Below are 13971 nucleotides of genomic sequence, written 5' to 3'. Positions count from 1 at the left end.
TCAGCATCCGAAGTCAAGAATCTCAGAATTTAGTTGTGTTAAGGAAAACCTTCTCTTGTTTTTAATCTCTCCTTTCCCTGTTGTTCCCTCACTGGAAGAGACAGTGAGTGGTTGTTCCCCAACCAGGCTGCTTGTGATTTTATGTCCCTCTCTCATGTCCACCCTCAGTAATCTCTTTTACAGCTTCAAAACTGACTCCATGGTTTGAAGAGTGGGAAAAGCATTGAGGAGCTTTGTAAGTCAATCCCTGCCAGGCACTTCAGGGCATTCTTGCAGGGTATTTTAGATACAGGTTAGTGGAATTTTACCGTGCTATCTTTGGTAAGTATTGTCACAAACCTTCACTGCACGATGAAGATGGACTTGAGGGAGCAAGTCCTGGAAAAGAAGATATTTTGATTGTATAAGTGGCAGAGAAGGAAGTTTAAAAATTGGAAGAGAAAGGAAGCTCTGGGAGAGAATTTAGTTAAGAGAGTCAGTAGTAGCAGGCTTTCCTGGAAGTGCTTGAGAGCAGAGAGGTCTGGCTGGTGCTGTGGAAAGCCTTTATGGGATAACAAGCAGCAAGGAATATGGGAAGCAATTAGAGAAAAAAGCGTTTTCTACGTCAAACACTCTCCCCTGCAGCTGCCAGAGATCAGAGATCTCGTGTGTCTCTGTCAGTGATCACCAGTACAAACACTGGATCTACTCATGTCCTGCCTGGTTGCTTTTTTTGGGCTCTTATGTAGGTGTGGATGTTCTCACAAGATTTGCTTCTGTGCTTTTAGCAGACTTCTCTCCTCCCCCAGCCCGTGGTGCCCCGTGCCAGGGGCTCAGCTGGGTCACAGCCCTGGTGACCTTCTGTGTCCTCACAGCCAAGACTTGGGAGCAACTGTGTGGCCATCTGAGGTTTCTCGTTATTAATTTAGAAATGGATATCCCTTCTTGCTTCCTGTTTTCCTACTGGTCTCCAGGTTTTTTCCCTCTTCAGGTTTCTTTCCTCATCCTTCAGGTTTCTTTCCTCATCCTTGCTAGTGGATTTTTTGGCATCTCTGTTAATCCCTTGCTGTTTAGAGGGGGTCAGTAAATGAATCCAGTTGAAATTATTCTGATGAGGAAAGAGAAGCAACGCATTTCTCCTTTCTGAGAACTGGAAGGATGAGGCACAAGGCTTGAGATCACTCAAGGGTCTGTCTCAGTACTTGCCCTCAGCACCTCTTTCCTTCCCTTGCCTCTCTCATTCATTACCAAGGGAGTTGGTGATAAAATTCTTCCCAGCCTGTTGTTCCTCGAGCCTCCCGAAGGAATGGGCAGTACAGGTCATGTGGAATAAAGTTGAGGAGCAGGGTTATTTTTTTTTAAAATGTATTTCTCAACCCTAATTAGTGGCTCTGGTGAAGTGGTCATTTCACAGGGAGCTGTGCTGGGATGGAGGGGCTGTGCTGGGCTTGTGCTCCGGCTGTCACAGCCCTGGAAGAGCCTGTCAGTTCCTGCTTTGCCCTTCTGTGAGTGATTCATGGTGAAATTTGGTATTTTATTTAACACAGAGACACTGCAGCCCTGTCTCCTTGAGCTGGCACATCCTTGTCTGCTCCGATCATCCCTGAGCCATGGGATTTACAGCTGTGCTTCCTTCCAGCCCTCCTGTGTGGGTGACTGTCACTGCTGCTTGAATGTCCCTGCTCAGAGCTTTGAATAATTGCCCAGTGAAGAGCAAACAGCAACATTCCAGTTACTTTGGGTTCCCTCTGTGCAATTCCAGGTTGGAATTCTTAGGAAAGACGTGGGATTTGTTGTCTGGGTACCTCACAGCTCCTTCAGTGGGGATTTTCCCTCTCTGCAGAGTCAGTGTGGCAGCAAGGGAGAAATCAGAGGAGCCAGGGACTGGCTGCACAGTCCCAGTGTCCCAGTCTGTGCTGTCCCAGCTCTGGGAGGGCTCTGGAACCCTACAAGGAACCAAAACACCTCCCCATCCCTAAAACACCGCGTTAGGGGACTGTGTGCTCTCCAGGCAAGGACGTGCTGGTTCTTTTTGCCTTCTGGAGGCTTTAACAGTGATAAAATTGGGAGCCAAGGCTCCATAGAGGTGATGCTGTCCAGCAGCTGTGTCAGCGAGAGGGAGTGATGGCAGACCAGCATTGTGTGCTGAAGGTGGAGAGTGCAGGAGGTGTGGGGAGATGGAAATCACGACAGAAAAAGTGGCCCAGAAGTGGAAGATACCCATCAGGATGTTTGGATATTGGCACTGAAGTCACTGCTCTGGTGGGCTCCTCTGGGTCATGGACTTTAAGGATTGTTAAATCTAAAATGAGGCTGTGCAAAACCAGTTTTTGTCTTTGTTAGAATACAAAACTAACCTTTTCCTCTCCTTACCTCTGTTCCAGTCTCTGTCTGCTGCTGTCTCTTCATATTGTTTCTCTTCCTGTCTGAGCTCACCGGATTCATAGCCACTGAAATGTAAGTAAAAGTCATATTTTCCCTTGTTTGTGTGCATGTGAATCTTTACACATTTACAGTTATCTGAGAGAAATATTCTTGTAATTTCACTGGGTCACTTAGTTGCCTAATGGGTTTGGGATTCCTTTAGGTTGAGTCCAAATTCTCAGACATCCATTCAGCTTTTTAATTTGCTAAAATTAATAGGCAAACTCGGTTCTGAACTATTTTTGATAGAGGAAGCTGTTCCAGACTTGCTTCACCCTTTACTAGCTGCATGCTGGATTGCATAATTAGCAGCGTGGAGAAATAGATTGCATAAAATAAGAATTATTAGTTTAATATCAACGATTGCTTCTTTTTTTTTTGCAATGTCAGAGCTGAATCTCTGATTCATGCAGGTAGCTTCATTAATGTGTGACTTTTTTCTTCTGTTGAGCCTCACTAGGAAACCTTGTTCATACATTTTGTGCCTGAGGACAAGTTGCCCCAGGTGGTGACAGCTTTGAGAAAAATGGAAATTATTTCTACTTTTAAAAATTGCTCATTGAACAAGCATGAAGTACTTATTAACACCGAGTTAATCAGATTTTTATTTTCTCCCCTGTTGTCATGTTCTTCCTTCCTCAAAGTAAACTTCTGGTAACTCTGAACACATCCACCTTTGTTTGGGGCTCTGAAGCCTTCTCCATGCCCTGCTGATGTGGCAGTGAGCTCAGAGTGTGAGGCACAGTTCCTGGATAGCTGCGAAGGGTGGAACTGGTGTCAGGCTCACATGATGCTCCTGATAGCAACAGATGTCAGTGCTGAGCAAAAAGGCTCTGAAACCTTGGAGAGATGGAGCATTTTGATAACCAAGAGGCTCTGCCATTGTTTTTGTGCAGCTCTGTCTTGGATCAAGAATGAAATTTCAGGAATAATGTTAATGTTGGCTAATGTTTAACTGAGGGCAGGAGTGTAATCAAGCTCCAGGTCGTTCTTTGTGCCTGTTGCACGTTTACTGCAGAGATGGTATCTCAGATTTCTTGCTTGCTCACTGTTTCTTTGACTTCAGTTCCGTGTGTTTGCTTGTGAAATCCGGGGTCACCTTATCAGCCACTTCACAGAGCTGAGTTTCCTTGGGCTTCTTGTTTAAAAACACAGAGAAAAGCCAGACAGACTGCTTCAGGTTAAGCACTGCTTTTTCTTGCTCTCCTGTTAGGTCTCCTTCTCTTACCTCGTTTTCTTTTTTCTTTCAGTTAATGCTTTACAGGAGGAATTAGTAATATTTACCTAGTTTTGACCCACTTATTGGAGTGCACTTGTCTTTATGTAGTGGCAGTTTCCTGGCTAGAAATTCCTTTTTGAACAGCACAATTGCATAATTCTCTGAGGCCTCTTCTTGCGTTTTCCTTAAGAAGAAGATGATTTTTCCACAAAAAATATTGGGAAGTGCTGTAAGCATGCTCAGCTGGCAAGTTCCTCATTAAAACCTCAGGGAGATGCTGAGTGCCTTTCCCAGCAGGAGCTGTGTGGGGAGGAGGTGTTTGCAGGGCATAAAGCAGTAAAAATTGAGAGAGGATGTCATGCAAGAGTGTGGGACAAATGACTGCAGGAACCTGATTCGTCATGGTGTGTCCAACACAAAAGCTCACACAAAAGAGTAGGAAAACCTCTTTCTGATGAGTTACAAGTCAGCAGACCCTTGCTGGGAACATTCACCCCCAGCACTTGTGAAAAGGCTCTCCCAGAAGAGCGGAAACACTTCAGAAAGTCACTGCAAGACCTTCCCAGCTCAGCGGCTTCGAAAGCAGGAGTAAACTTTGCTTTTTCCATTTCTTACTCATTGGTTTCTCAGAAGAGAACCAGTACAAGTTGTTGTGAGCCTCTTGTGGTTCCCTTTCAGTCAGGTGTTACTGGCAGTGCGTTGTGAGGCAGCAGAGCCTCAGCACTGGAAGTAAGAATAGGGAGCTCTGCGTGGTCTGGAACTTGTGGGAACTCTTGTGCTGTCATTAAACTGGGTAATAGCAAATAACAGGGGAAATGCTCTGTCAAAAAGGGAGTTTGAGCCTTGTTTGCCCATGATTTAAATACTTACAAATACATGGAAGGTTCCTTGTGTGCAAACTGTTCAGTTCTCATCAGCTTTTATTGCAAGCTTCAAGGTTTGGGGTTTTTTTCAGTATTAAGAGTCTCCTACAACAGATACCTCACCTAGACTGAAGTTTCCCAGTGCCAGCCAGGACATGAACAATTACAGCTGTGCAGTTACATGGGATGGACTTTCCTGCCTTGTCACTGCCTGTGCTGTGACACTGCATCTCTCGTTCTCCTTTTGTGTCATATTTCCCTTGAAGCCAGAGCCAGAGGCTGGGCGGGGAGGGCTGCACAGTTTTGGTGACAAGGTGAGCACTCGGCCTGGTGTTCTACATCAGAGACGTGGCAGGATCCCTGCTGAGCCCTGTTAAAAAAACAGGGCTGGACATGGAAAAAACACCAGAAAAGAAGGCTTGGTGTGCACCACACTGACCCCAAATCCTGCCTGGCTCCTGCTGGACTTTCTTCCACGTTCACACGAGTGCAGCAGCGTCGGTGCCTGGTGTTGCTGGAAATCTCGGTTTGGCCGCTCTTGCCCAACTCCAGGGCTGTTTTTCCTTGGCCAGCCCGTTGTGGTAGCAGTCTCAGCTGCTGGAGGCTTGTCTGGGTGGCAGACAGCCAAGGAATGACAGCCTCCTCTCGAGGAGCACAGTCACAGCCCTAAACCCAGCATTACCTGTGTGGGGAGGAGGCAGCTGTGTCAGAACTCGTGTGGGCTCATTTCTAATGAGCGCCTGAGCTGTGCACAGGAGCTGACTCCAGTCAGGAATTCAAAGCAAGGCACTGCAGGAAGCTCATGGAAGGGGTAACACACTCTAAAGGCACATCCTATTCTGCTGCTGACGGGTTTCCTGGGGAGACCAGCCCTGAGGAGGGTACAAAACTCCCGAGTTGCTCATCCTCCAGATTTATCGTGTGACCCTAACAGGCCTGTGAGCAGCCGTGAAGGAAGTCCAAGCTTGGCACTTAGGTGGGGCTGCATCCTTCCCAGGAAAAGCACGGTGAAGGGCTGGTGAGGGGAAAAGAGCTTTTTTCTTTTCAGAGTCACAACCCATCATTGGCATTAAACAAAGAGCGAATTTAACTCTGGAAGTCAAGGATCCGCTTGATTTTTAGGTTTTTTTTTTTTAATCCAGACTGAGAGTGACTGCAGACTTAGTCCAAACTTCAGGCATTGGAATGTCCCCATCCCTGGAGGTGTCCAAGGAGCCCATGGAGGTGGCACTCAGTGCTCAAGGTGGGCATGGGGCACAGGCTGGACTCCATGGTCTTGGAGGTCTCTTCCAACCTAAGTGATTCCACACCAAGAACTTTGATGAATCTCCTCAGTGCTGTAAAAGATAAAGAAAAGGAGGTCTGTGCTCCACATCTGAACCTCTGAAAGATGAACAGCATCAAACACTTCTGTCCCACTGAACCAATGACTCACATGGCTGAAGAAATTAAGCTGAAGGGTTAAACATGTCTGGTTTTTCCTGGGCAGGATCAGCAGTTTGGTTGAGTTGAGAGCAGTCTGAGGGCTCAAAATCCTTGTCCTGCCTTTAGCAGCCTCCTCATTCCTCTGCTGCTGTGTTGCAAATCAGAAGCATAGAAATCACCCATCTCTTCTAATTAACTCAGATCAGCGCTAGACGTTAATAGCTGGCAAGATGATAATCTCACAGTTTTATCACCGTAATTAGGTCATGAATTATGTCCTGTACGATCAATAATAGTTTTCCAAGTATTCCATCATTAAGGATTAAAGATGTAATTAACTAATCTAGTCTGCCTTGCATTGGCAGCCAGGGGAAGGGGTAGGAGGGTATGAGTGTGGTGCTTGTGGTATGAATGTTGCTGCTCAACTTTAATTCATCTGCCACAGCACACTGTAGGAAGCAACAGACTGTTCCTGGCAGTCTGCTTTTTCTTTCTTTTCTTTTTCTAATATAATAACAGCCAAAACCTATTTGAAGTGACAAGTTTGCTAATTGGAAAGCTGAGCCCCCCTGCAAGGCAATTAATTACTCTAAGCAGAATATCTGCAGTGAATTTACTGCCTTTTCATGAAAGCATGAACCATGAATCATGGATTCATGGGATATCCTCAGCTGGAAGGGACCCACCAGGATGATCAAAGCCCAATTCCTGGCCTGAGATGGGGTAGCCCCAAGAAGGCTGTCAGGAGTGTGGGAGGAGGCAAAACTCCAGGACTTTCAGGGTGCAGTGTTCCTTGTCCACGCTGGATTCATTTGCATGCCCAGGGCTGATCCTGCACAGCAGTAGGATTGTCACCAGGCTTGTCTGCAGAAGCTTTTTGTCCCATGGCTCTCCAGAGTGTGTGGGGGGTGTTTTGTGGCTCTCAGCCCATGGAAATGGCACCAACCAGCAGAGTGTGATCCTGCTGCAAAGTGTGATCCTCCAGCAGGGGTTTCTTCTGCTGCAAACTGTAATCTGGGAGCCCATGCCAAGAGATTCCTGTGTCCTGCCACTGAGCTGGAGATGCCTCCAGCCCTGCTGGCTCATCCAGCTGAGGCAGGTGAAATGCTGGAGCCAAGCAGCCCAGCACAGCTTTGCAGGCAAAGGGGAGTGGGAGCTGTAACCCTGCTCCTGCCACGGGCTCACCTTGACACAGACACTTTTCTGCAGAGGGGTGTAATCCTAGCGGCCCTGAGAGAGGCAGGCGGGTAAGAAGCTTAATGAATGTTTGGGTGGCAAGGTGGGGATTACCTAACACGAGGTGTTGGGCATTTGTGCGGGGTTGCTGTGCCCTGTGTGGGCTTGCAGGAAGAGGAAGGTCGTGTCATGATGTCATCTGCAGCTCCTGACTCAAGTCTACACTGACGTCTTTCTCCTTCCTCCCGTCTCCTGGAGAGCTGTAATTCCTCCCTTTGTAGGGCAGCGTGTTTGCTGTGCCCCACAGCTGATCTGGGACAAGGACCTGCACGCTGAAGATGCAGGAGGTGACAAATAGCACAGCAACAGACACGTGGTGCAGTAGAGAGTTTGCTGACCTGCTTGCTCTTTCTTCACACGGATTGAAAAGAGGATTTGTCTGACGTTTTCTGCTCTGGCACTACTGAAAGTGTGGTGGTGCAGGAATCTCAGCGTTGGAGGGTTGTGTTTCTGGAAGGTGGCTGATCAGGGCTGAAAGGGCAAGTGGAGCCAGGAGGGCTCACCTGAGGAGGTCTTTTGAGAAACTTTGGGCTTCCATGAGAAAGAATAATGATTTTCCCTCTTAGGCATGGGCTCCTGGAGATCAGAGGGTGCCTCCTGGGAGTTGGAGGACAAGGTAAAGTGCAGCTTTCTGGAGTACATGGCTGTATTCTCTGTGGCTCATGGCTGAGGAGGAGGCTGGCTGATTGTTTGCTGTGAAAGGGGGAGAAAAAAGGCTAAAACCTGAAGCAGGGACTTAGGGCAAAGAGGACAGAGGACACGGCAGATGGGCTTAGAGAGCACCCAGGCAGTGTGAGAGGCTCTGGAAGGCAGATGCACCCTCAGATCCAAAGCTCTGCAGGCTCTTCAGCTGTTGAAGTGCTGGAGTTAGTGTTCAGGGAAGTTTTGTTTCTGGGGAAACGAAGCTGTTGTGTCATAAATCTGAGACCTAAAGCACGGGGAACAGGTCTGACTTTCTTTGCACAAACCCCTGAAGCCGTGCCGTGCCCTCTGGCTGCTGTGGCCCCCTTTCCTCTCACGTGCCATTGCCATGACCTGGCCAAGGGGTCCCTCCAGCTTTTTGCGTGGAACGCTGGAAGTTTGCTGTAAGCAGCATCACTCAGGAATGTGAAGCATTTCCAAGTGGCTCTTTCTAGAAGTGAAGCAGATTCCTGATGCGTGGATCATGGAGAAACTTCCCTCCCGTTCCTTGGGTCGGTGGTGGGAGGCTCCAGCTCTCACCTGTCGTGTTGCACTCCTTGTACTTTCAGAGCTCTGCTCACCCTCCTTTATTGTGCTGCTTTTATTTCAAGTATTCCTTAGGAGCAGCCAGGAAAACACCAACTCCTGTGTGTTTGGACAAGGTGCACAGTGCCTTTGGAGTCACAGTATGACCAATATCACTGCCTCTCTGCCTGGCCTCAGTTCTATTTCCCCTGTGACCACCCCAGATTTACAGCACTGTTACTCCTGGGACACTTTGTATTCCAGGACAGACAGCTGTAAATTAAAGTCAGCTTCTTTTCTTCCACCAGAGACGTTACTCCTTCAGGGAGAGTGGCTAGAGGGGGGAATAGTGCTTTTCCTGACGTCCCAGGAGAGTGTGATTAAATAGTAGGAAAGCTGTGTGCAATTTGGCTTGGTGGCCCTGGGGAGGAGGATGGCAAGGGACATGTGAGTGGCAGCCCTTTGCCACCCAAACCTGGGTGCCAGTGGTTCACTGGAAGGAATAGCCTTGACCCTGGAAATCTGCATTGCCTGTGAGATTTCCAGAATTCTAATACTCCAGATATTTGAGGAGTGAAATGTCCAGTTTGCTGAAAACAACATTTATTCTGAGGTTTGCCCCAACAAGTGCATCCTGTGGGTTGTCATTTTATCCTTGGTTCCCCACAGTGAGAGGGAACATCAGTGACACAAAGGACGCCCTTTGGAACTGGATTTGTCAGTTTGGGCCCCCAGCAGGAGCTGATTGTGCCATGGGGAGGCAGTGGCTGGAGCTGGGAGGGAGAAGCAGGATCCAGCTGGACGGGTGCTCCATGAGAGGTGACGCTGTGGGTTGAAATGAGGGAAGGAAAGGAAGGATCTGCTGTCACGAGCTGTCTGTGGAGTGATGGATTGGGTTATGACATTTGGAGGATGAATAGGAGAGGGGCAGGGGGCTACTGGGGAAGGAGGAGGAGGAGGAAGTGGCCGTGAGCCTTGCCCAAGGGACAGGTTGGGAGTGCTGGTCCAGTGACCGGCTGCGGGACAGGAAGCCGGTTTCCTTCATCTGCAGCTGTGTGCTGTGTGACCTGGACAAGCTGCCCTACTTCTCTGTGCCTCGGTGATCCAGCGGGCAGCCAAGTGACCTCAGCGCTTGCCTTCCTATGTCAGAGCTTCCACGGGCTCCCCGGGCACAGTCCATCCCCTGATTCCTGCCAGAGAAATCAGAAATTTCCTTCTCGCTCGCTCATCACCAAAAGGCTCCTGCGCCTTCGCTGCCGGAGCCGCTCGATTTCTGACAGGTTCAGGGTTAGGAATCAGCAAATACAAACCCTGACCGTGCTAGGGCTTTTCTCCAGGGGTGTTCAGCTGAGCTGCTGCCCCTGAGTGTGCTCTGCCAGCCCTGCTGTGAGCGCTCCTTCTGCCGGGATCGCCGAGGTGCCCGCGGCACTGGCTGGGCACCCGGGACAGAGCCAGGGGTTCTGAAATGGGCTGGCTGGAACTGGGAAATGGATGGGAGAACACAGGGAGCACTGAGAGGTGCCCTGCTCTGGGGGATTAATGCCCATCCTGGCTGGAGCTGCTCCTCCTGGCCCTATTTGGATATATGACTTAATCCAGTCGCTGCCCAATCCGTCAGTAATGAACACGTAGAGGAGAGAATGCATTCCACCCAGGAGGAGAGGGCTCAGCCAAAAAGCTACTAACTAGGTCACTGATGAGCAATCTCTCCCCTCCCTCTGTGTCATTTTTATTAATCACTTGAAAAATAGGTTGAGTAATGATTGCAAGCAACTTGTCAAGCCAATTAAAACAGAGAAAGGTAGGGCTGTGAAGCCGAAGACAAATGCTGTGCTGGTTTTAAATGAGTGTCTGTAAACCCCACTGACCTGTGAGTAATTGCCACCAAAAAGCCTGGCAGCATGTGTGTTTCTCAGTGTGAAGGTTTGTTTCTTCTGAATCCACAGGGCAAACAGTTCATTGGGGCCCAGAGGTGTATCACCAAAATCACTCTGAATCTGTCTTGTAGCTGCCTTAGTCTGGTTGGACTTTTAGCATGTGGACTCTCCAGTGAGGCTTTTCAAAGAGTTTAGTGCAATTTGAATGTAAAATAAAAATGCTGCAGAGCACTCACTAGTTTTATTTTTTTGTAATTTGCCTGAATTGAAGTTCCCATAGCTTTATAATCTGCTCAGCTGGAGGAGAAATTGTCAAATCCTATTTGTTGAACAGGGAAAAAAGAGCTTCTAGGTAATCTCACCATCGTCTCATTCAGTGGGGTGAGTCTCCCCAGAGTGGATTCTCCAGGACCATTCAGCAAATTCAGCACTGGGGTTGTTTTGGTTTTTTTTTTTACATGTGGGATGGATTGTATGTGCCAACAATAAATATTTATACTCCTGCATTCCTCTGCCTCTCTATCTGTGTTTTGTCTCCTGTGAGATGCGTGCCAGCACTGTGGGTGCTATGAGACAACTTTACTCTTTGGGAGGCTGCTGTAGAGTGTGTGAGATCCTGCTGTCCAGGATGTTTCTTCCCATCTGTTCCTGGCTCAAATCCTCTTCTCCTCAATTTTAGTCACCACTTTTGGTTACCATTCATAGATTGAAATGTGATATTAAGGAGAAGGATGCAAATATGTCATGCTGTCTTCCTTCTCTTGCTGCTGCTCTGTCAGCTGGCTGGCAATAACAAAAGGCAATTAGTGACACAAATAAGCTTTCCTGGGGGGTAGCTGAGAGCAGCCTTTCTCTAGGACTATTTATGGAACAAATGGAAAAACACATGTTTCCCTCCTGCCTAAAAGGAGTAGCAGCCCAGGGGAGGGGAGGGTTGGATCAATAACCTGCCACCTCTTCAGCATTCGAGTCTTGGTTTGTAGCACCTCTGAGAACTCAGGGTGGAGAAGGGGACAGGAAGCACAGAGCAGGAGTTTTGTTTTCTGCTGGTGCAGAGCTTGTTTAAAGCCTCTTTCACTCGCCAAGCAAGAAGTCAAATTAAGCCCCCATTCCATCCTGGAGAGCTTTACCTCTGTTGTAGCCACCACACCATCAAATCTCCTCTTTCCAGCCTCCTTTTCCCCCTCCCCATGCAAGATTTTGGGTTTTCCCTGTGGAAAGCAGCCCTGTGCCTGAGCCCAGCTGTGTTTTTGCCCTGCAGAGTGAATGAGCTCTACGTGGATGACCCAGACAAAGACAGCGGAGGGAAAATAGAAGTGAACCTGAACATCAGTTTGCCAAACCTGCACTGTGAATGTGAGTACCCCTTCACTTAGCAGCTTTTCTTTGTGCTGTAAGAAATACTTGAAATGGGCCCAGGCTGGTACAGCAGCCCTTCTTCTGTAACAGGATGGAAATCAAGTAGCTGCAGCCTCTGCCAAGATCCCATTGCTTTCTCTTCCAGGCCAGGGCACCTGTTTCCTTGGGCCACGTGTTAGTGGCTGATCTCCTTCACTGGCTTCTTTCTAAATCTTATTTCCCTTTATTTTATTTTTTTTTTACAGCAATCTTTTTGTGTCTGGGAGCAAGAAACCTCCCGAGTTCCACTGGGGGCTCTGAATGCACCAGCTGGTTCTGGGCTCTTCCCAAGTCACCTGCCCTGTCTGCCTGAAGTTTTCTGTTTGTGGTTGGGATTGCAGGCAGCTGGCAGGACATGGGAGGTGTATTTGTGTTAAACAGGCAGCCTGAAAAGTTTGGTTACAAAGTTTTTCTGGTATAACAATTTTTGACAAAGGACATTCTTAGCTCAGTTCAGTCAAATGTCAGGAAAAAAAGGTGTGGATTTTTTTCAAGTAAAACCAATACATGCTTTTCCTATTCAGCCTTCCTGTTACTTACTTAGTTTGATTTTTTTTGTCTTCTGCCTCCCACCCCTGCAGTGGTTGGACTGGACATCCAGGATGAAATGGGAAGGCATGAAGTGGGTCACATTGACAACTCGATGAAGATCCCTCTCAATAATGGGGAAGGCTGCAGGTTTGAGGGCCATTTCAGCATCAACAAGGTGAGTGGCAGTGGCAGTGGGTGAGGGTGTGCTGGCTGGGGAAGTGCTGGCAGGATCCAGCTGTGAAAATGAAAATTTGAGAGTCTGTGTCTGTCCTGCTGTGTGTGTTTATGACCCTGAGCAGACAGAAATTGAAGTCAGTGTGGGGAGAGGAGGCTGCATGGCCAGACCACAGGGAATGTGTTACATCAAGGGTTTTCTTCACTCTCTAGAGCAGGTAATGGAGACAGAACTGAACAGGGAGAGCAGCCCAGCGTTCAGGGGATGTGTGAAAACCCTACAGATGCCAAAGGGCTTCTGTGTTTACTCTTCACGACTTCTGCACCTCCAAAACGTGACTCACCATGGAGAGGTCTTTGGCAATGGCTGCATCCCAGCTCTGCTTTGTTCTGAGAGCTGCAGAATGAGCTGCAGAATGACAGGAATGTTCCCTGCTGGAGGGTGCCAGGGCTCCGTGCTGGGATGTTTGGAATACAGCACGAGGCCCCACGCATGCTTGGTGGGGATGCTCTGCCTCTGTCTCCAGGAATGAGAATCCAGGCCTGGAGGAGGCTCCTCTTTGGGATGGGTGTGTTCAAGATTGAATAATCCTGCTATGTAATGCTGGAGATGACTTGCTGGGGTGGGGGAGGCACTGGTGGGACCCGCTGATGTCCTAAGAAGGGCACACCCTTTATTCACTCCTCTTCATGTACCACAGGCTACAAAATCCTCCTTCCTTCTTTCCCTCCTAGGTCATGTTAAAGCACATCTAAAAATACTAGACAGGACCTCCTCCTGATTCTATGGCATGGAAAGGATTAAGGATTTAAAAAGAGGAGTTCTTCCTCATCTCCAAGCCACCAGGATCACTGGCAGCTGAAATTCCACAGAACTGGGAAGGGAACAATTGTCCAGACAATTCCCAGAGCACAGAGCTGAGATACCTGGGGGTTTGTGTGCTGGTTGTGGAGTGTCCTGCTTGCCAAAGCAGCTCCAAAGGGGTGCAGAACGTGGCACTGAGGAACTTCCTCCACTGCTAATTTGTGTCCCCTTTAGTGTCTGGGACAGCTGTCCCAGGGAGGGGAGCTGACCCAGGACTTCTGCCTCTGGAAACCTGAATGCCCTGTGTGTGACCTGGAGTCTGCAGTCCCTTGGCAGGGACTGGCTGAGCTGGGAGCTGCAGTGGGACCTGGCCAGGCCTGGACACTTGAGCAAGGCTTGCTCTTGGGTGTTGGTGTCAGAGCAGCCGGGGGAGGACGAGGTGGCAGTGAGGTGATGCTGGTGCTGCTGCCTGCAGGGCCTGGCGCCCTGTTGGCTGAGCTTGTTTATGACACAGTGGTGCCCACACCTGAGAGTGTTCCCAGGAGTGCACTGCTGTTCCTCAAGTCATTAAATCAGCTTTCCTGAAAGCACATGGAGCGGGCATGTGGCCTCCCGTGGCCCTGTGGTGAGGTGTCTCTGCAGAGAGCACACTGGGCTCCAGTTGTATAACCACCCTCCCACTGCTGCCCTGGGCAGTGCCGCATTGCTCCTCAGGCTTGCTTCATTTCACAACCTTTTCTCAATAGGAAAATATTCTTGCACCCACCATGACAGTGATTGAGCTGTGTCTGCTGAAAGACTCCAGGGCTGGTGACCTGAAAAGTGTGTGCATGC

The 13971-nt window shown here is 48.8% G+C and overlaps 1 protein-coding gene across 1 annotated transcript in view; it reads left to right on the top strand.

Annotated features, from left to right (window-relative positions):
- Window positions 1-13971, top strand: part of ERGIC1 (endoplasmic reticulum-golgi intermediate compartment 1) — a 54690-nt gene that overhangs the window by 22856 nt on the left and 17863 nt on the right. Inside the window, exons 3-5 of the mRNA XM_063413740.1 lie at window positions 2364-2436; window positions 11491-11585; window positions 12209-12333. Of these exons, the coding sequence (XP_063269810.1) occupies window positions 2364-2436; window positions 11491-11585; window positions 12209-12333 (293 nt within the window). The remainder of the gene's footprint in view (window positions 1-2363; window positions 2437-11490; window positions 11586-12208; window positions 12334-13971) is intronic.

This window comes from Prinia subflava, chromosome 16, assembly GCF_021018805.1.
Source record: "Prinia subflava isolate CZ2003 ecotype Zambia chromosome 16, Cam_Psub_1.2, whole genome shotgun sequence".
In the NCBI taxonomy this organism is placed as follows: Eukaryota; Metazoa; Chordata; class Aves; order Passeriformes; family Cisticolidae; genus Prinia; species Prinia subflava.
The sequence above is the reverse complement of the archived record's forward strand: the minus strand, read 5'-3'. Positions and strand labels throughout refer to the sequence as shown.